Source organism: Cotesia typhae, unplaced genomic scaffold (assembly GCF_013202065.1).
Source record: "Cotesia typhae breed Kobodo isofemale line unplaced genomic scaffold, CoteBio_Ctyphae scaffold_13, whole genome shotgun sequence".
In the NCBI taxonomy this organism is placed as follows: Eukaryota; Metazoa; Arthropoda; class Insecta; order Hymenoptera; family Braconidae; genus Cotesia; species Cotesia typhae.
Window position 1 is genome coordinate 12,969,752 of NW_027423774.1, and position 21,863 is coordinate 12,991,614.

Below are 21,863 nucleotides of genomic sequence, written 5' to 3' on the forward strand. Positions count from 1 at the left end.
TTGTTTTAAGGCTTTATGCTTTCTATTTCGTATTTATTATATCTTATAATTTATGACCTCTTGAGAATATTTAGCTAGAATAATTTTAACTAGGAAAACCCTTGAGAAATGTTCGACACGTGTTTTTCCTTTTTATGAGTTTTCACAAAGGTCTAGTTGTTATATTACGTGTGCATTTTATTCAAGTACTTTTTGTGTTTCTGAGAAGTTTTAGTAAATGGTTTTATTTATTGTATGTTTTGAGAGAGCGTTTAAACTAAATTTATGAGTTGCAACGGTTTTCGAGATTTCAAGATAAAAGACTTATTTTATATTTATATTTAAATAGAGTTAAGTAATTTGAATTTAAATTAATTACCGCGTAATGCATCGACAACGACACCTATGATATTTTAGGATATAACAATCTATGCCATAGGGATTTTAAGTTATCAGAATTACAGGTGTTATGCCTCCGTCTAGTGATGTTGATATTTAGCTGAGAATATTACCGACGAGAGTTCATGCGCCCGAGTATTGAAATTCTCGGTTCCAGTGCGGGAAAAAGGAATTTAAATTTAAATCAATTTACATAAAACACCAATTTTAGTTTGCAGATTAACTTAATTTGCTTTGACATTTATTGATCAATTACCATCAAATAAAAAAAAAGAAATATATAAATAAAAGGAACAGAAAATATAACGCTATCGAGATAACGTCGATTTTGGGTTATCGAGGAGAAGTGAAGTCACAATTTTTAAGTCCGAGCCTCTAGCTTCAACGTCTCCATTCCATACTTCACAAATACACTCTTACACTCTGTCATAACTTACTACCCTTATGTCTAATACATAAAAGATCTTATTCCTACAGTATATATAATATAGCTTTACATACTATCACTTAAGTTTTAGCTATTAAACTATTTATTACATTTACATTTACTATCTTAATTAAATAATTTGTTGGTTGATTAGCTTATAACAGTAATAATAATAATCTTCCTATAATATTAGAATATATATAATAATATTATTCTAGTTTGCGTCTGCGGCCGACTTAAATTACAATGTACTTGCATTCGCCCCTGCTTTATTTAAGCGTTCGCGACCTTTATTTAGGGAAACCGCAGAAAACCCGGTCGAGGTACAGATGATAATAGTATGACATAGTCATTTTGACGTCACTTCTAAAATTATAACTAATCCATTGAAATTAATTCCTTAAAGGTTACATAAGATGCTACTTACTTATTATTGAACAATTACCAATAAATAATTATTATATATTATTACTAAGAATAGGGTAACTTAGTTATTTGATTAAAATAATTTGATAAAGTTATAGTTAGTTTGCGCGTGTTATTCCATTTATAATTTAATTACAAATTATCAAACATCTAGTCAAATATCTTTAAGCTGAATTATTATTATTTAGCTTAGCCAAGTATTTCTTTAAAATCTAATATTAACAATAAGATATTTTTCTCTAACTTGTCTATTTAATGTTACATGTTTATTAAAATATTTAATCACTTAAGGACAAAGGGATTTTTGAGATTTCCACGCAAGTCTTTTATGACTTTCCTCAAGAGTCCTAAATGTCATGTGGCCGACACATGGCTCCGGGATTTCTCGAAACTCTTTTATGGCTTCCAGGACCAAACGACAATACTCCTTTGTATTTACTCTAAATTTTACTTTCCCTTTTTTTTTGTGAGCAACAAATTATAACGAATTTTCTGCCTCACAAACGAGGACTAAGTAAACAGCTTAAGATTTATTTATGTTTTTAAGCAGAGGTTTATATTTAATTTTCGAATTGAGATTGAATTTGAATATATATCATTTGAGCATTTAAATTCGCGCTAAACTAACAGGTGGTGTCACCTGCAGAGTAATGCCTGACATCACACAGGCAATCGGATTTTAGTGTAATCGGAATTATATCCAATAACATTTCTAGGCAATAGAATTCCAAGTAATCAGGATTCTAGGTAATCGGTAATTTACCCTATAGGAATCTACGTCATTGATAATTTGAGTAATTGGATTCTGGGTTCTGGAAATCTAGGTAATCGGGATTTAAGTCACCAGCAATCTGACTCATTGGACTATAGGTAATAGACGCCTACCCCCATGTATATATATATATATATATATATATATATATATATATATATATATATATATATATATATATATATATATATATATATATATGTTGTGATATAACAAGACCTGGTAATTGAAAAAATTTGGAAAAGTTTATAAATTTATTTAAAAAAATCAAATTAATATTCAATCACAAGTGAAGGGTCAAAATTTTATACATTTTTTCCGCTAGTGTGCGTGACAGTCTAGATGCACGGTCCCTATTGTATGTATTATTTACTTAGTTATTATATGGAGAGTACAAATACTTCTACCCTCCATAGTTGTGCATAATAACCCCTATATGTCAAGAAGAATAAACTAGTTCCTAAGTTAATTTTCTATTTGATATAAATACTTTGAAAGTTTTGTTTCTAATTATTCTTCAATCTGATAATGGAATCTATCACATCACTATAAAAATTTGTGTTCCCTTTAAAATCTAAGGTCCTTATATTTATAAATAAAACGTGTGTCAATTTAACAAAAAAGTAACGCGGTTTGTTGTATGGTAGTCAAGGAGACCGTAAGGCAGACAAGTGACACTGACCGGGCGTCGTCAGTTTAATTAAAAATTAATTTCTGTAAGTTTAACTCTTTATAAGGATTTTTTTAGTACTTAATGACAGCGAAAGTTAAGTGAATTAAATTATTTAAATCAGTCGTAATGATCATATTTCAAACTCATCATAAGTTCAAAAAACTAAAACTGATCAATTTTATGAACTGATTTTGACAAGTATGATGATAATGATGTATTTATATCATTTTTACGTTTGTAAATAATTACTATTATTGATACAGTAAAGAATTGAGTTACTGACCGTGGTCCAGTTTGTGGCGCAATTTGAAAATTACGACTGAAAAAAAAATTTAACTATAACAATTTAATAGGTATCATTAAAAAAGTATGAAGTAATTTACCTTAGGCCCAATTGATAGAAATTAAAAACATTTCAATCATACAAATAACACCTGAACTACCAAGCATTTTGAACATGAAGGTGATTGAGGAAGCTATTCATTAGTGATAGTTTAAGTAATTTGTGTAATCATATGCGACAACTCTATAGGTGAATTTTCCACAATATTCCCTCTCATAAGGGGATGAAAATGATATAGACAAACTCAATCATTAAAATCAATTACTACTTAGTTTAACAATCGAAAAATATATATGTCAGAAAACTTTAATCTTAAAACATAAGGGGTTAGTTCATAGGTAACTAGGTTTAATTTTGTATGGATGTTCTAGTTGTTGATCCTATAACTCTAACCTATTATAAATAAAGTTATCTATTCATTGACATGACAAAAAAATAAAAAAATACAGCTATTCAAAATGATTGATTATTTGAAAGAATTGGTGATAATTTTTTTTCATTGATCTTATTTATTAACAAAAAGTATATACTATATTAATGTTAAGATTGTCCTCATCGCATTTGTTTAATTCCCATAAGAATAACATGAGAAAAATTTTTTTTTGCTTCTTTTCATTTTTGTACCTTTTTAAACGACTGATTGACTTATAAATCACTGTTTTTATCTTCATAGAGAATTGGACGTTCTACAAAAAAGGTCTGATAAAATTTTTTGATTTGTCCACGAGTTATTCAAGATCAATGTGTGTGTGTGTGTGTGTGTGTGTGTGTGTGTGTGTGTGTGTGTGTGTGTGTGTGTGTGTGTGTGTGTGTGTGTGTGTTCGAAAGCGCTTTACTAAACTTAGATTTTGAATACAATTTGAACCGATTCAAACCAGTAGATTTTGAGAAATTTCAAAACAACTAAAAAAAAAAAAACATTTTTTCAAATGCGCCCCTCGCAACCTTACAGCCATTCTGAAAACACTCTGGAAACAGAGTGGAAATGGCTTAATTTCCTTTCCAGAGTGTTTCCAGAGAGTTTCCAGAGTGTGTTTGTTACATTTGTCCATCGTGTTTCCAGACTGAAACCAGAGTGGGCTCAGTCGGTAACCAAAATTGATATGTAGTGAAACCATAATGAATACATTTTGAAAACAGAGTGTTTCCAGAGTAAATACATAATGATAATAGAGTGTTTTCAGAGTGAATACGTACTGTAACCGATATGTTACCATAACTTGCTCAGAGTGGATACATTTTATCATCTTAAAGTTCCCACAATGGTTACATACAAAACCCATTACGTAACTAGAGTGGATACATGATGTCATCAAAATGTTCCCACAATAAGTACAGATAAGAACCATAATGTACCCAGAGTCAATATATATAGTGATGTCTCAATCAATGTAAAGAGTGGAAGTACTGATGTTAGGTCATTAATTTAGATACTGAAAACAGGTTATACGCCCGATAAATATTATAACCCCATGATTAATCAGAAGTAATTACATATCGATTCCGTTACCCGGGTAAAAAAAATTATATATAATTCTATAGAACCATTTATAATCTATATATGACTTCATATAGTTTATATATAACTATATGTCATTACATACAATCGTGGTCATTAATTTAAGTATGTTTTTAATTTTGCTGGAAAATAGCCATTTTTAAACTCGAACGTTTATAAACTATAAATTTGAAAATTAGTTGATAATGTCATTTATAAAATTAGTCGCAAATAAAAAATGATATTAATGAAATTAGCAAAATGGAAATTTCATCAAATCAAAATTCAGTCATTCATAAAATAGCGAAAAACAAAAATCTTTGGCTACGTGAATTTAGCAAATTCTTACTGTAGAAACTTATAAAATTAGCCGATTGTAAACTTCTTATAACTTTTGAATGAGTCAGTCGAATCTGCTCTAATTTTCAGAGAAACTAAATTTATGAAAGTCCTTTCAGATGTCTCTAAGCGTTTTTTGATCCGTCGATCCGTTAAAGAATTATGAGAGATTTAGAAACGGCTAATTTTACATTTCACAAAGTTTATAATCGGCTAATTTTACAAGTTTCTGCAGTAAGAATTGGCTAAATTCACGTACCTACAGATTTTTGTTTTTTGCTATTTTTTAAATGACTAAATTTATCATTAGTGAAATTTAAATTTCGCTAATTTCATTAATAACATTTTTTATTTGCGACAAATTTTACAAATCACATTATCAACTGATTTCCAAATTTAGAGTTAATAAACATTCTATTTTACAAACGGCTATTTTCCAGTAATAATAAGAACATACTTAAATTAATGACCACGATTGTATGTTCGTTTTTAAGGTTATATATAATTATATAAGACTATATATAAGTATATCTAATTTATATATAACTATATATAACTAGCCGTCCCCGCCCGCTTCGCTGGGCGAATTTTCAAAGAAAATAAATTAAATTTTATTCATCATTTTTATTTTTTTTTATTCATATTTTTTTTTTGGTTTTTTTGTTAATTTTTATTTTTTTTTATTTATATTTTTTTTTTGCTTTTTTGTTAATTTTTATTTTTTTTTTCTGAAATTAAAATATTTTTCAAAGAAGAGTCAAATTCACTTAAAATAAAATTTATTGATATAATAAATTATTATTAGTATTATTATTATAATTATTATTATAATAAAAATAAATGTTGATGAACAACAAAACAAAGAATAAATGGAGAAATTAGTCAATAGAAATGGTCCGATTCATGGAGAAATGAGTATTAATCGTCCTCCATCTCACATTCAACGACTCGTCGCTCGTAAGTTGAGTTTGCCGGGACGTAAAACATACTCGTTAACATAACGAAGTTGAAACTGAAAACTCGAAATTCAAACGGCGAGTAATTTTGACTGACATCAAAGCTCCGACCATACTGGCAGACCGCGCAAACCATCAGCACCTTCAAAAAGTAAAAAAAAAATATTACACTACTGGAAAAAATTAAGGGATCAAAAAAAAATTCCAAATTTTTCGGTAGTTTTCAACAGGCCGTAACATTGAGAGAAATGGTCGTACAGGAAATAACAAAAAAAGGAAATTGTAGCTCCAAGTGTCTAGTTTTTGGATTAGAACTTCAAAATTTTGTAGCCTCCGCGGGTTCTGAGTAATCGTAGAAAAACCAGCAACAAAAAAATTCTCAAAATTTTTTTAGTTTTTTTTTTTGGTCTACGGGCGTGGAAAAAATTTTTTTAGCTTAACCACCATAAGGATCGGATACTTTGTTCATTTAGCTTTAATTTCTTTTTTTAAACACCCTGATACGTCCACTCCTCGCTGAGATATCGGTCTTCAAATGGAAAAGGATCTTTTTGTCTTTGATTATCGATATCTCAGCAACCAATGATCGCACAGAAAGTTAAAGGTGGGTTTCAAGAACTTGAATGAATTCCCTTAACGACTGTCCATTGTTTTTTCGAAAAAATTTTTTCTTTCCGTCACATGAATTTGAAAATGCAACAAAAAAGGGCTTTCAGTGGTTTTTTGGAAAATCAAGCGCTGGATCGAAAATATTGAGGAAACCACTAATGTTAAGTGTGCCTTTTACAGTTCAATATGTCCACAAAAACCCTACAAAGAATCAAATTAATCCAGCCAGCCGTTTTTTTGTTTCACTTGATCGAATTTTTAAAAAATTAAAGGATCACGTTTTTGCTCTGAAAAGCTCATAATTTTTAAAAATGAGAAAAAAATGGTTTTTTCGAGCTTTTTCCACATTTTCGTTCCAAAAAGTGCTTAAATTTTCAAAAAAAAAAATTTAAAAAAAAATTTTTTTTGAAATTTTTTCTCTTGAAAAGTTTAAGAAAACAATTACCGCCGGCATTAGCGTTATTCAAAGCGTACCACGTGGAGGTTGCGCGGTCGGATTTACGCTTCTGTGTGTGTGTGTGTGTGTGTGTGTGTGTGTGGGTGTGTGTGTGTGTGTGTGTGTGTGTGTGTGTGTGTGTGTGTGTGTGTGTGTGTGTGTGTGTGTGTGTGTGTGTGTGTGTGTGTGTGTGTGTGTGTGTGTGTGTGTGTGTGTGTGTGTGTGTGTGTGTGTGTGTGTGTGTGTGTGTGTGTGTGTGTGTGTGTGTGTGTGTGTGTGTGTGTGTGTGTGTGTGTGTGTGTGTGTGTGTGTGTGTGTGAGGTATTTCAGGAGAATTGAGACCCGGTGGCTCGTCAGTTCCACAGTATTTAATGACTCCAAACTCATTCTCTGAAGGTTTTTGTTGGTTCAATACCGGGTATTACCACCCCTGTTTTCAATAACGGCTCTCAAACGTTCAGCCATGTTTATGCAGACGGTAATTTGAGGCTGCGGAATGGTATTCCAAATGTGCTGAAGCGCGCGCTCCAAAGCAGCTAAGTTCTGCAAATTTGGATACTCTCTGCGCAACCGACGGCCCATTATGTCCCAAACGTGTTCTATGGGGTTGAGATCTGGACTCATTGCTGGGTGTCGCAACAATGTGATGTCATGCCGCTCAAAGAAGCGCCGGGTAATGTTGGCTGTGTGTGGACGTGCATTATCTTGCATCAATATGAACGACCTCAGATGTTGTCGTCTGCGCAGAACAATGGGCCTTAAAATTTGGTCGATGTAACGTCTAGCTGTCAAATTTTCGCGTACAATTACCAAAGGTGTTCTCCAATTTCGTGAAACGCCGCCCCACACCATAACTGATCCACCGCCGTAGGCAACGACTGGACGGACAAAGTTCTGGCGAAAACGTTCTCCACGACGGCGCCAAACGAGAGGACGTCGATCGTTGCCATACAGATTAAAACGAGACTCATCAGTGAATAAAACATTTGTCCATTCCCTCAAGTTCCAATTTCGATGATCGTAAGCATACGCTAAACGAGCTCGACGATGTCTTGCTGTCAACAGGGGTACACGATTAGGATGTCGTGCGTGTAACCCAGTTTCACGAAGACGGTTGATGATTGTTCGAGAGCAAATGTTTCGCACTTGATGCCGTCGTCGCTGTTGCTGTTGTTGTTGCTGTTGTCTGCGATTGGGGAAGTTTCGAGCGACAATATTCGCATTGACGAAAGGTTGTCGTCGAACTTCTCTAACAATTGTTTGATCATCGCGGGCATTAGTGACTCGATGGCGACCTTGTCCGGGGCGACGATGATATTGATTCGTCTCTTGGTATCTGGTATAAGCTCGAGATACGACAGATTGACTTACACCCATCCGGATAGCAACTGCATGTTGAGTGTAATCTTCGTCGATAAGAGTCACTAACCGAGCGACTTCCACCTCCGATAAATGTCGTCTAACCATGATTAAGAATCAAAAGTCAGAAATTTTCAATTTTGACCAAAAGATTAAAAAAAATTTTTTTTAGCGCAGAGGGATTAGTTTTAAAGAAAACTGTTGAATGAAGCGATTTGCTAAGGATTCACAAAAAGAAAAGAAAAAAAAAACTCCGAAAAGCGTATGAAAAAAATCGAAATTCGATTGGGGGTATTAACTTTTTTTATTAATTTAATTAAAAGGAGATCAGTAGAATCAAGGAATGCAGCGGTGGAAAGGTGATAAAAATCATTGGGCGATGGTTTTTGAGTTTCCTTAACTTGTTAAAAAAAAATTTTTCCAAGAAAAATTTTTTTTTTTTTTTTTTTTCGAAAAAAATTTTTTTGAAAATTTTTTTGAATTTTTTTTTTTGAAAATTTAAGCACTTTTGGAACGAAAATGTGGAAAAAGCTCGAAAAAACCATTTTTTCTCATTTTTAAAAATTATGAGCTTTTCAGAGCAAAAACGTGATCCTTTAATTTTTTCAAAAATTCGATCAAGTGAAACAAAAAAACGGCTGGCTGGATTAATTTGATTCTTTGTAGGGTTTTTGTGGACATATTGAACTGTAAAAGGCACACTTAACATTAGTGGTTTCCTCAATATTTTCGATCCAGCGCTTGATTTTCCAAAAAACCACTAAAAGCCCTTTTTTGTTGCATTTTCAAATTCATGTGACGGAAAGAAAAAATTTTTTTTCGAAAAAACAATGGACAGTCGTTAAGGGGAATTCATTCAAGTTCTTGAACCCCACCTTTAACTTTCTGTGCGATCATTGGTTGCTGAGATATAGATAATCAAAGACAAAAAGATCCTTTTCCATTTGAAGACCGATATCTCAGCGAGGCGTGGACGTATCAGGGTGTTTAAAAAAGAAATTAAAGCTAAATGAACAAAGTATCCGATCCTTATGGTGGTTAAGCTAAAAAAATTTTTTCCACGCCCGTAGACCAAAAAAAAAAACTAAAAAAATTTTGAGAATTTTTTTGTTGCTGGTTTTTCTACGATTACTCAGAACCCGCGGAGGCTACAAAATTTTGAAGTTCTAATCCAAAAACTAGACACTTGGAGCTACAATTTCCCTTTTTTTTATTTCCTGTACGACCATTTCTCTCAAAGTTACGGCCTATTGAAAACTACCGAAAAATTTGGAATTTTTTTTTGATCCCTTAATTTTTTCCAGTAGTGTATTATATTAAGTTCCAGATGGCATCTGTAATGCGATATGATATTTGAAAAAGAAATATCATAAAATGTTTTAATGGAAATGGTTAAACGTATGACCACTGCGGACCAATACGGTGAGCAGAGAGTACGTTTAACCACAACCTTTTTTTTTTTTACCTGATTTATTTTGATAATCGACTCAAGCTCATGTTGATTATCGACAATCATAACATGATCCCCAGACCGATCACGGATGCCAAATGAAAAATTGTCGGTAAAAAGTAATTCACGGTACCCGAAAAGCTCCTGAACGTACCCAGTGAAACCGAAGAGACGGAGAGAACCAAGTAAAACAGCCTTCTGCATCCTAACTGCCAAGAACTCAGCTTTTGATGAGCAAGCTGGAACTTTGGCAAGTGAGGATACAAAAGACTGTTTCATCCCTCCTAGGACGCCAACAATCAGGACGACAAGCTTGACACGGTAACCTGGGTAAAGTTTGCCAATTTCAAACAGGAGATCCTGATATATTTGTCTTTTGTGCTCTTCTTTGGCTGAGATGTTGTATTCAGCCGGGGCCGAGAACTCAATGACATAAATGTCACGAGTGGCCTTGTCGAAGAGCACAATATCAGGTTTGTTGTGATCTATTCGCCGGGTTGTTGCAAATGGCATGTTCCAATAAATTTTGCAACTGTCATTCTCAACAACCTGGGGAATATCTCCTGGCAAGTAAGGCAGCACTGGTGTCACGTCAATACCGTAGCAATGACGAAGATAGTAGTACAGTACTCTCAGGGCAGCATTGTGACGCTGGATATATGCACCTCTCGCCAGCACTGGACATGCCGACAAAAGGCGCATAAGCGTCTCCGGATGTTGTCTACACCTCCTACAGGACGTGTCCGGAAGCTGCACCTGGAGCACCTTGCTACGGTACTCAAGAGTGTTAATGACACCATCTTGGCAGGCAAATATGAACCCTTCAGTCTCGGACATCAGGCCCGCTGACTTTAAGAAGGAAAACGTCAGCTGGATGGACAAGCCATGATCACGCACGTGTTTAAAGAACACGCTGTGCATGGACTTGTCCATCAGTTCGCCAAGGAGTAGTTTTTCCTCGGCGTTCCTGATGACGCTCTTAAATTCCTCCTTTCGGAGTTCCATAAGAGCGTTTATTTCTCCAAGACCAAGGGTTCTTGCCGCATATATTGCTGCCTTATACAAGAATGACCCCTTATGCGCATTTTCATGTTTATGTACAATTTGCATAAGAAAGTCATCCTCGTCTGCAGTGAAATTGACAACTTCGTGTGTTAAACCCAGGACCAAACGGTCGTGAAGCCGCTCCAAACTCTGCAAACCTCTCCCACCGATGGACCGGGAGAGGTATAATCTGGCGACTGATGAATTGGGGTGCATGCTCCGATTCATATTAATGATCTTACGGGTTTTGATGTCGAGATCTCGTAAATCCTTTCGGGTCCATTTCAGGACACCGAAAGAGTATAGTAAGACTGGGACAGCGAGCATGTTAGTAGCTGAGACTTTGTTTTTGCCGGAAAGTTCGGAGGACCAAATTTTCCGGAGTCTCCTAACATACTCGCTCTGGAGAGTTGTTCGGACTTCAGAGACCGCATGCATGCGGTGCTCTTCCATTCCCAGATATCTATACAACTCCCCGGCGTCTAATTGTCTTAAGACACTCCCATCTACTAACTCGACATCATCACCAGTATCAGAGCACTTACCCCTCGCCAGATGTACGACCGCACACTTGTCCAACCCAAAAGACATTCCGACATCTCGTGTGTACTCTGCTACGATGTTGAGGGCCGCTTGTAGATGATCTTTATCAGCGCTATACAGCTTCAGATCATCCATGTAAAGCAGATGGGTAATCGAATAGTTTCGATCACCCGGAGGCCCCACAGAGTACCCATGAGTTTTACGGAGAGCAACAGATATAGGCAGCAGTGAAATGCAAAACAGCAGAGGACTCAAGGAATCGCCTTGGAAGACCCCTCGTTTGTACTCTACAACTCCGGTTACGTGCAATGCGTTTCCACTTCCAATGTGAAATCGCGTTCGCCAGAGCTGCATTGTACGCCGAATGCATTCCACTATTTCGGGATTGACTCCCAGGCATTTGAGTAGATATAAAATCAACTCATGTGGAGTTGAGTCAAATGCCTTGCGATAGTCAATCCAAGCCATTGACAGGTTGCGTTGATAGTAGATCGCATCTTGTAAGACGCATCGATCCACTATCAGGTTCTCCTTGCAACCTGACAGGCCTCTTTTACTGCCACGTTGTTCATATATCTGTTGCCATACAGGCTCTATCTGCTGCAAGATACGGTTATTTAAAATTTTTGTAAAAATTTTATAAACCGCATTCAAGCAGGTGATAGGCCTGAAATTCTTAGGGTCAGACAAGTCACCTTTTTTAGGTATCAGTACGGTTCGCCCTTCTACAAGCCAGTCCGGAATCGGATCGTCAGCTCTAATGTATGATGTAAATATGCGGGCCAGATGGAGGTGGGTAGAAGTAAACTTCTTCCACCAGAAGACATTAATGCCGTCTGGTCCCGGGGCAGCCCAATTTTTGCTGCCATTTAGAGCTGAACGAACTTCATCCACACTGACTGCAGGGCTCTCTTCATCAGCATTCTGTCGACGGTGTTCCCGACAGAATACTTTGAAGTCGTGCAGAGCTGGAGTGTTTGCGTTCACGTTTGGTTGATCTCCATACAACTCAGTCCAAAAAGCTTCCACCCGCTCAGGTGTTGGATAATTCCCGGTAACATCGGTCTTTGGTGTCAGAAACCGTGAAGGGCTGGATCGAAACAACGAGTTGTCGACCAACCGCTTCAGCCTTTTCTCTAATGACTTTTTAGCAGCCACTAGAGCCCGCAATTTATTAAGAGACTCTTCCTTGATGACATGAAGAGTACTCTTGTTCAGTGTGTGATGACGCCACCGAAGTTCAGCAGCAATGCGCCGAATTCGGGGCGTGTATGGTGTTTGAGTTGTGTCGTACTCAATCACACACTGAATGCGGGAGACCTGTTTCCGGGACATGTCAATTTTCAAGCCAAGTTGTGAGATGCGCTGTTTCAACCTTGCCTCGATCGAGAGACATTGTCTCTCTCTCGGAAAAGCCGAAACTGCTGCACCATACACAACTTGGCTCACAGTGAGCAGGATGGAATCCTCCAGGATGTTTGCACGGAGATCTTCGTTTACCGCGTCAAGCTGTTGTTGGGAGTAACTTATCTTTTTAGATATACTTACTTGCCGTCCTACAAAGGGATTGTTGTTGTCCAAGGAGGAACGGCGTCGCTCTTGGTGTAGTTGCGCCGGAAAGGAAAGTCTATTAGACTGCCTTCTGTCCTGCACAAGCGATTTTCTATTTCGCCGAAGATGAGCGGCATAATTACGCAAGTGTTTGGGCGTAAAATGCGCTAGCTCCGGATGCATATCACTCCAAAGAGTGTGCATCCGGGCCATATAGCCGCTCACCCCCGGCTCGCTACGTTGGTAGCACACCAAGAGATCGACTCTCAGTTCCTCCGTCCACTTAAAGTAAGTCCTTAAGGCGCCAGGGTCGTCATCATTCATCGGGTCCGGCGTGCTCCTCCCACCTGATGAATGGTCCTCATCCGAAAAGGACCGGTTGTGGGGAGCACTTCTGAGTTGGTATCTTGTGGTAACTCAGTTATTTCCATGCAGTGGGTAGTTGACCCACTGCACGGGCTACGTCGTTCGCCTACAGACCTGATGTTATGGTCTGCGTTTCCCGCGATGCGCCGCTTGGAGGCCACGTAGCAAGCATCGCTTATTATTATTATTATTATTATTATTATTATTATTATTATTATTATTATTATTATTATTATTATTATTATTATTATTATTATTATTATTATTATTATCAATATCATTATTATCTTCATTATTAATATCGTCGTTGTCATTGATATTATTTTCTCTAATTTCTTCATTATTTATATCGTTGTCGATGACAATATTTTCGTCAATTGCTTCATCGACAAATTGTTGTGAACGTACTATTTTTTGTCTCTTCGTTCTACGTGTCGATCGGCCAATTTGAGCTTTTCTTTTTTTCGCCATAATTTCACTATTTTTACACAATTTATAAATATTTAATATTCGATTTATAAATGCACTTATTATCACAAATGATAAATTAATATATATCTTATTAAAAAGTAAATAAATATTATAACTAAAAATATAATGAATATACGTATCTTCTTTATGAACTGATTATAAACTTCTTCTTCATTCAACTAACCTTAAAATTATATTATGTTATTTTTATTTTTAAAAAAAGACGATCGATTAAATAACAGACTAACATAACCAAAGAAAACAAATGATAAAACAAAAGACTATCTATTAAATGACAGATTGATATAACCTATGAAAGATGAATAACCATGATAACGTCGTAAACTTAATCAGGGACTTATTTATTATTATTCATCCAAATGACGGATACTTTTATAGAAGAAATAACAGGTATAAAAATAATTAAATAGATAACGATAGACACATTACGTAAATTTACATTTATCGATTCAGTTTTCGTGGTTATGTAGAAGAAATATATGGTTTTCAAACTTATGGAGAAAGAAATTACTACGTTTTTATTTTAATGGGAATGCGTTCATATAATTATCTGTTTGCAGTTGAAAATGCTCCACTTCGTCATTGTTTAAGAATAAACAAAAATCAAGTAATGTCTAAGCAAAGTTCTACCGTCATTTAAATTATTTTTTTCTTCTCAATTTAATCACATCCATTTTGAATTTATATAAAAAAAATTGATCATTAATATAGATTGTGACGATCTCAAATGCTGCGGATTTTGTTTGTCACTTCCCAACTATCAATGATCAATTTCTATCCGACTCAAAATTTTGAATATTCTTCGATCAAATCACTTTCTCAAACGAATTCATAGTTGAAGAGTTACCAATTCTTGCAATCCATAAGATGATTATTGAAGATCAAGATGAAGATTAAATATTATGTGTTAATATATTTATAAACTTTTTTTTTATAAATTAATTACGGTATTAATTATTTATCAATAACAAACAAAATTTATTTAATTATTTGTATATATATTTTGCGGCTTTGGACCGACATGTGCTTTATTGTACCGTATCTACCCTGTGTCGCATTACACGGCGGAACACAGTGACATGAGGAAACCACAGAGAAAACTCACGCCAGTACAATCGGTGATAGGCAAATTTTCATTAATCACTAAAATTCTGCATTGTAGTGATCAATGAGCCTTTAACTTATACCTAACAACAATGATGTTCATGCAGGCCAATCGTATTCTTAAGAAGATCACCCATCAAAGTGCTAACCACTCTAAAAGCTGCATAGATTGGGTGATCAACTGAATCATACGCCAGCTGCATAGCTATCACTGCTGCACTTATATTAAATAATCTTATTACAATTACAATAATAAACATTAATATTTTTTTAAAAATAGAGAAGGTAGCTTGAAAATGAACCGAAATTTAGAGCTAAATGTACGTCAATGTAGATCAATAATATTATTTTCTGGACATTTTCTAACTTCCTTCTTTATTTTTTCAATCTTCTCCTTTTTTCCCTTGTTCCTCCATTCTTCTCCTTATCCACTTCTTCACCTACTCTTCCTTCTATGACTTCTTCGTCTTCTATCTCAGTTGATTCCATCGCGATGTTTTTTTCATCTGATGGGGTTGTATTAAAATTAAATTTATTTATTATGTTTTATATAAATATCTCAATTAACAAATAGAAAATTACTTTTTAATTTCCACTCCTGCTGTTGTTTAGCCTGTTTAACCAAACGCATCATTCGTTCTTGTTCTTTTCTCTCAAAATAAGTTCGTATTTCTTGAAAGTATAATAAAGCGTTGTAAATTCCGTCAATTAACGATTTCTAGATAAATTCAAATAATTTTTATTACATTTATAATTAACTCTTGAACTTTATCATCACTTTATTTTATTTTTTATGCACATTTACCTCTCTAATCTCTGCAAAGGAAAATTCACTTATATTATCGTATTCTTCAAAGCAACCAATCCCTTCATGGAATCTTCTGCCACTTAAAGTGATTCGGAGTGTTGTGAAACATCCAATATAAGACTTTCTTGATTCTTTTGATAGTTAATGTCGAATTATTAATAAAAATTTGTAATTTACAATTTAATTATATATCAATATATTTTACAAATCATTACTTACCTAAAGTTTGAGCTTTTATCTTATGAGACCAGTTTTTAGAACCAAACACATAGTCAGCACACAAACATAAACTTTCAATACTTTCTCTGTCGGACATTTTTATTTCACTTCTCAACCGCTTATGAACTGACGTTTTATCATAAGATTAATTAGGTTATATAAAAACAAATGAAATTAATTAAATAAAAAAAAAAACAATTAACTTTAACCTTTTCTATTTAAACAGTAAAAAAATAATCATTTGGAGTCTGTAGAAGTTACAGTTTGGAAATAGAAATTTCATATTTTAACACCCACCACCGGAAACTTTTTCAGCGGTGAGTTGTTGTAAAATCTGCTCTTAGATTATTTCTGCATCACATATAGATGATTCTATAAATTTTCATTGTTAAACCACCCCCGCAACCCCCTGTGGGGTGAGCTACCGTAAAATTCGTTCATAGACTATTTCTACATCTCTTACAGAAGATTCCTACCAAATTTGGAATTTATAGGAGCTATAGTTTAAAAACGGGAATTGTTCATTGTTAACGCCCCCGCAATCTCCTTTGGGGGATGAATTTCTTAAAATCCGTTTTTAGTTGACTTCTACATAACGAAAGTAATATTCCTACCAAGTTTCACATTTCTAAGTCCTATAGTTCCCGAGATTTCGTGATGAGTAACTATAGAAATTGGAATACTTCGATTATCATCGAAATTTTTAACGTTTTAGCAGACTTTTAAAATTTTCTTACCTATAAACATTCTCCTGACAATTCTGAAGACAACAAAAAAAATTAATCCAATCGGTCCAGCCGTTCTCAAGTGATACTCGATCATAGATACGGCATTTTATTTTTATCAAAAAATGAGAGTGGGTGTGCAGGGGTGCGTGGGAGTTGGTGGGTGGATGCGTGAAAGTTTGTAAGTAGTTTCTTAGCTGAATGTAAAAGAACATTATCCGTTTAGTAAACTCCGTTGAAATCCATGAAAACAAAAGAATCAAGAGAAAACGCTTGTCTTTTGTTTTTATTAGCGGGATAAATGTTCATAAAAGTAAAACAGCAATAGAAAAATGAAGGAACGTTAGAATTCTAAAAATAAATAGCTATAAACCATCTAGGAAAAATTTCGCATCGAATGGTGGTAGTTTCATGTCGATACGATCAGTGGTTTAGGCGTGATTGAGCCTCAAACGAAGACCATTTTCATTATATATATATATAGAAGATTATATATAACTAGCCGTTACCCGCCCGCTTCGCTGGGCGAATTCTAATAGATAATTATTTTATTTTATTTTTGTATTCAATGATTTTTTTTATTTTATTCAATTTTTCGACACGTTGGCATAAAATACATCCCAAGTGACAGAAATGTCAAATTTCGTTATGTAGCTGCCTATCCATTAATCATGATCGGATTATACAAAATTAAAACACCCTGAATTATTTGGGGCTCCATCAAATTACATGATTTAAAATAATTAGATTACACAGCTTTTCACATCACCATAGAGGTACTGTTTCGTAGGATGCGTTCCCATTATTTTACATGGCGGGATCCCCAGTAGGCCTACACCATGGTACGACGTGAGTATCAATGCTACACTGATAAAAGGATTTAGTAATATTTAATAAGATTTAGTAATATTTACTAAATGATTTAGTAACGAACCTCGCATTACTAAATATTCGCTTGTGGGTACCAAATCATTTAGTAAAGCCCATTCTTTTCCACCAGAGAAATATTTGGTAATATTTACCAAATGATATATTAAGACCTATTAAATCATTTATTTGGATTAAAGAAGTAATCTTCCAACTTATTTTAGTGTATAACCTAATTGTTTCACAGAAAATAAATTTAAATGATAATAATAAAATAATTTTGGTAATATGAACTAAACCTTATTACGGCCAAATAAATATTTTGTTGATTATTTTCTTTATAATAGGGTATATATTGATTTGTTAAAATAATTTATTAAATGATGCTAAATTATATTAAGGAGTACAAAATATTTATTTCTAACAAATAAATGACTCAAATTTTCGTTACTAAATCAATTTAGTAAATATTACTAAATCCTTCCATCAGTGTTTAAGATTCAGAATTTATTATGCATATCAAATATATATCAATATAGATTGGATATGAACTAAAACCGAGGCATCAATACTCTGTCGCTCTAAAAAAAAATGAATTAATTTACTTATAACTTTTTTATTAATCAATTCTAAATATACATGGGTTAACAAAACTATTAACTTTTCAGTATAATTCAATTTAGTATAATTCAAGCACAATATAATAATAAATAAATAATTAAATACTCAGAACTTCTTTATATACTACGTTCCTTGTTCTTCCCAATGGTTGAAGAATGACCAAGCTGTCAGATGAACTTATTCTTGAGCATGCTACGTATAGTTGACCATGAGAGAAACAATCGTTTCTTAAATCAATACCGGCCATCTTTAAACTCTGCCCTTGTGCCTTATTAATCGTCATAGCATAACAAACTTTGACAGGAAATTGCAGTCGTTTAAATTCGAAGTGGTAATTCGATGGAATTAGAGGAATTCTTGGGATAAATACAGTTTCTCCTTCATATTTTCCAGTAAAAATCATGGCTTCAATAATATTTTTATGTAAGGCCTTGACTTGAAGTCTGGTACCATTACATAATTTTGGAGGATTTAAATTACGGAGTAACATGATTGGAGTGCCAACCTTGAGTTGAAGAACATGAGAAGGTATCCCTGGTGGATTAAGAGTGTGTAGGATCTCAACAGGGTAGTGGACAGCTTCTTCATCCTCCAGTACTTTGTCCACCGATTGATATTTTACTGGCTCAGTTGGCAATTTCTCCAGCAAAAAGTTGTTAATACAATCAACTTTTTCATTCGTTGGTGTGAGAATGGCTCTCTCCTTTAACCATGAACTACAATTGTCACCAGCTTTGTCAATATTCGGGTATATTTTGTCAGTCAAAGTGATTAAATCTGGGATATTTTGACAATTAATATAAGACAACTTTATTCTTCCCTCATCTTCTGGAATTTCACCATTACCTATATCAATAAGTATTTTTGAAAACTCTTCTGCTTTTAAGTTTGGCTGAAGATGAACACGCATATTGATAGTCAAAGATAGAACTTTAACCGAAGGCCATAAAATTGATGACTTGATACAGGCTTTAACTTCATCTGCACGGGTTCCTCGTGGTACAATAGGTAAAGTTTGTCTAAAGTCACCAGCCAACATAACAGTTATTCCTCCCATGATTCGATCACAACCTCTGATGTCTTGGAGCAGGATGTTTAGAGCTTCAACACCATTTTTGTGAGCCATAGTGCATTCGTCCCAAATAATAATTTTTGTTTTTCGAAGAACATGAGCCATATCACTCTGTTTAGAGATGTTACAAAGTGGAGACTCAGAAGACCCTAAATTGAGAGGTAATTTAAAGGCAGAGTGAGCTGTCTTACCTCCATTTATCAACGTAGCAGCAATTCCCGAAGAAGCAACGGCTAAAGCAATCTTTTTTTCGCTCCTGATTTTCGCAAGCAGCAAATTAATTAAAAACATTTTTCCGGTACCACCTGGAGCATCAAGAAAATATAACTGCCCAGAATCAGCTATAATAGAATTTAAAATTTCATTGTAGACTTTTTCCTGTTCTATATTTAACTTAGGAACATTTTCTGCTACAACTTTACTTAAATAGGCGGTGTCATAAGATAATTCACGCAAATATTGACGATTATTAAGAATAAAACTTTCATCTCGAGTTAGCGAATGGAGGCCGAACTGAAGAAGTGTTTTTCCAGACATTGATATAACAATATCTTCAAGTAGTATAAGACATTTATTGTAAATAACGTCAAGTAATAGCTCAACATTTCCACCGTTTTGTTCTACCTCTCTCTTAATATCTTCCGAAAGATAATCTCGATACTTCTCCCATAATTTTGGTGGATCGTCAATTTGACAAAAAACTAACATAATGGCAAACAGCTCACGGATTTTGTAGGGCAAATCAGAAATGCAAGCTTCTTCTAAAGTAGAATACCAATTAGCATCATCTTCGAGAAGACCAAGTGCTCTACATGCTGCTTGAAATGTTGGATGAATCACTCCATTAACAGTTTTCAAAGCTGAAAATGATGTGGGACCTCTAATCTCATGTAGCAGAAGACGAAGGTGATAACATTCAGTATTTCCGGGATGCACGGTATAAACTCTACCTAAAACTTCATCTTTTTAACTCCTAAATAACCTGAAACAACTTTACCTTTTTTTCTTCTTTCAAAGCGGTTATTTTTCCATACGTAATAAGCTGGAACTTCAACGTACAAAAGAGTTTTTGCAAAGTCATCAACTTGACAAAGCTCAAAAAAAGCCATTAATGTGGTTTTTGGAGGATTAATTACTTTCTCAACCACATCTTCCTCTGTGAAATAAATTCTTTGACCATTCTCAAGATGTACAGTAAGATGCATCACCGAAGGAAACCTGTCATGAATAGGAAAACGAAGTATTCGCCAAACTGCTTCAGAGCTACTGATGTAACGTCCTGCCTGGTACTTCGTCACTTCATCAAAATCCTGAACGGTAAACGATGCTTGGTCCGATCCTTTATTTAAATAATTACAGATGTATTTTATGGATTTTATAGAGTTACAATTCTCAACATTAATATGAGCCCCAAATGTATGAGACAGAACAGGATTGTACGGCACAATCCATCGGTTGTCGATTTCAACTCCGTTGAGTTTGAAAGTTTTTCCATCGTCTTCTGGTGATCGTCTACGATACTTGGGATATCCGTCTTCTCCAGTTTGAGTTTCGTTTAAAAATTGCTTGGGGTATTTTTTTGTACATTTACTATCAACCATACAGGATGAATTAAAATTGAGAGATCCACATGGACCATGAATCATGGTTGTCGTGATAACTTGATAAAGATGTGGATTTATATCTGGATCAGGTAACTCAGCGCAAATGATTTGATCAATAGACTCTGGTCTTATTTTCTCTACTAACCATAATAGAATATGAACATGAGGAAGTCCACGTTTTTGCCATTCTATGGTGTACATGTGACACCTTGTTTCACCGAATATTTGACCTACTGTAAGTAATTTCATCATATGTTGAAAGAAAAAGTAAAAGAAGAAGGTAACACAACCATTTTTCCTATCGTTGATAATTGATCATCATTTTTTAACAAAGCGTCTTTCAAGTGAACATACTCCTCACTTCTTAGTCTTTTTTGGTTGTTACGAATATAGTTAAGTCTTTCAGTCTCAATTTTTGCGTACATATCAACTAAAAATTGATTTAAAAGATTCCGGAATCGTAATAAATAACATACTTCACTTTCACGCTCCATAATCATATAGCTGTAAAATTCTGAAGCAGATACTGTCTTATCGAGAGGCAGTTTAGTCGTCTCGTCATGTTTAAATATATTAATATAATGTCCATCTTCTCCATAACAAAACATCAAAGGGTATTGTAAAGCATCATATGAGCGGTGGTTCTCACTAATTCGCATCAATTTATTGTCTCTACTATGAAGAATAATGTCTCTTTTTTCAAAACTCTGTCCGACGATGAGAACTGCAACTTCTTTTGCCTGAGGAGCATTAAAACGACCCTTATGTTCTCCAGCAGGTTTTCTATCAGCATTAATTATTACTTTGAAGTCTTTTTGACCCTGAGGAATTGAATTTATTGCAGCCTTGAAATCCTGAAGATATTTGTTATGCTGATGTAACATATTCTGCAGTTGATGAACTAATTCTGGATAAACGCCAGGATAAATTCCACAACGGATGTCTTTTTCATGAAAATCATCACCAACAAAGTATATTTGAAGAAAAGAAGGCTTCTGAGTAGGTTCAGACATTAAGCTGCCTATTCTGTGATAAACCTGTCCTTGAACTTTGAAAGTTGGCATAAAATTTCCTTCTCTTACCTGTTTGGCTCCAAAAGATGTCATTTGGAAACATCCATTATACTTACGGATATTTTTCAAAAAATGCTCTGACAGTTGATCCTGATAAGTCAATAGACT

The 21,863-nt window shown here is 34.5% G+C and overlaps 2 protein-coding genes across 2 annotated transcripts in view; one reads left to right on the forward strand and one right to left on the reverse strand.

Annotated features, from left to right (window-relative positions):
• Nucleotides 1-2,331: 2,331 nt before the first annotated feature.
• Rfx (regulatory transcription factor Rfx) overlaps nt 2,332-21,863 on the forward strand; it is a 142,506-nt gene continuing 122,974 nt past the window's right edge. Inside the window, exon 1 of the mRNA XM_074253285.1 lies at nt 2,332-2,719. The gene's annotated coding sequence lies outside the window, so the exon portion shown is untranslated. The remainder of the gene's footprint in view (nt 2,720-21,863) is intronic.
• LOC141534058 (uncharacterized) lies at nt 15,142-20,931 on the reverse strand. The gene is made up of 6 exons (XM_074253201.1): nt 20,076-20,931; nt 18,247-20,028; nt 15,794-15,919; nt 15,572-15,705; nt 15,349-15,484; nt 15,142-15,272 (listed from the first exon to the last, which is right to left on the reverse strand). The coding sequence occupies exons 1-6, from the start codon at nt 20,929-20,931 to the stop codon at nt 15,142-15,144; spliced, it is 3,165 nt and encodes a 1,054-aa protein (XP_074109302.1).

Coding starts and splice junctions, on each gene's coding strand:
- LOC141534058 (XM_074253201.1), bottom strand. CDS start 20,931: ATGAAATTACTTACAGTAGGTCAAATATTCGGTGAAACAAGGTGTCAC. Junction 15,920..18,246: donor GCAGAGTTTAAAGATGGCCG/GTATTGATTTAA, acceptor ATAAAACGTCAG/TTCATAAGCGGTTGAGAAGT. Junction 15,706..15,793: donor GATAAAAGCTCAAACTTTAG/GTAAGTAATGAT, acceptor AACTATCAAAAG/AATCAAGAAAGTCTTATATT.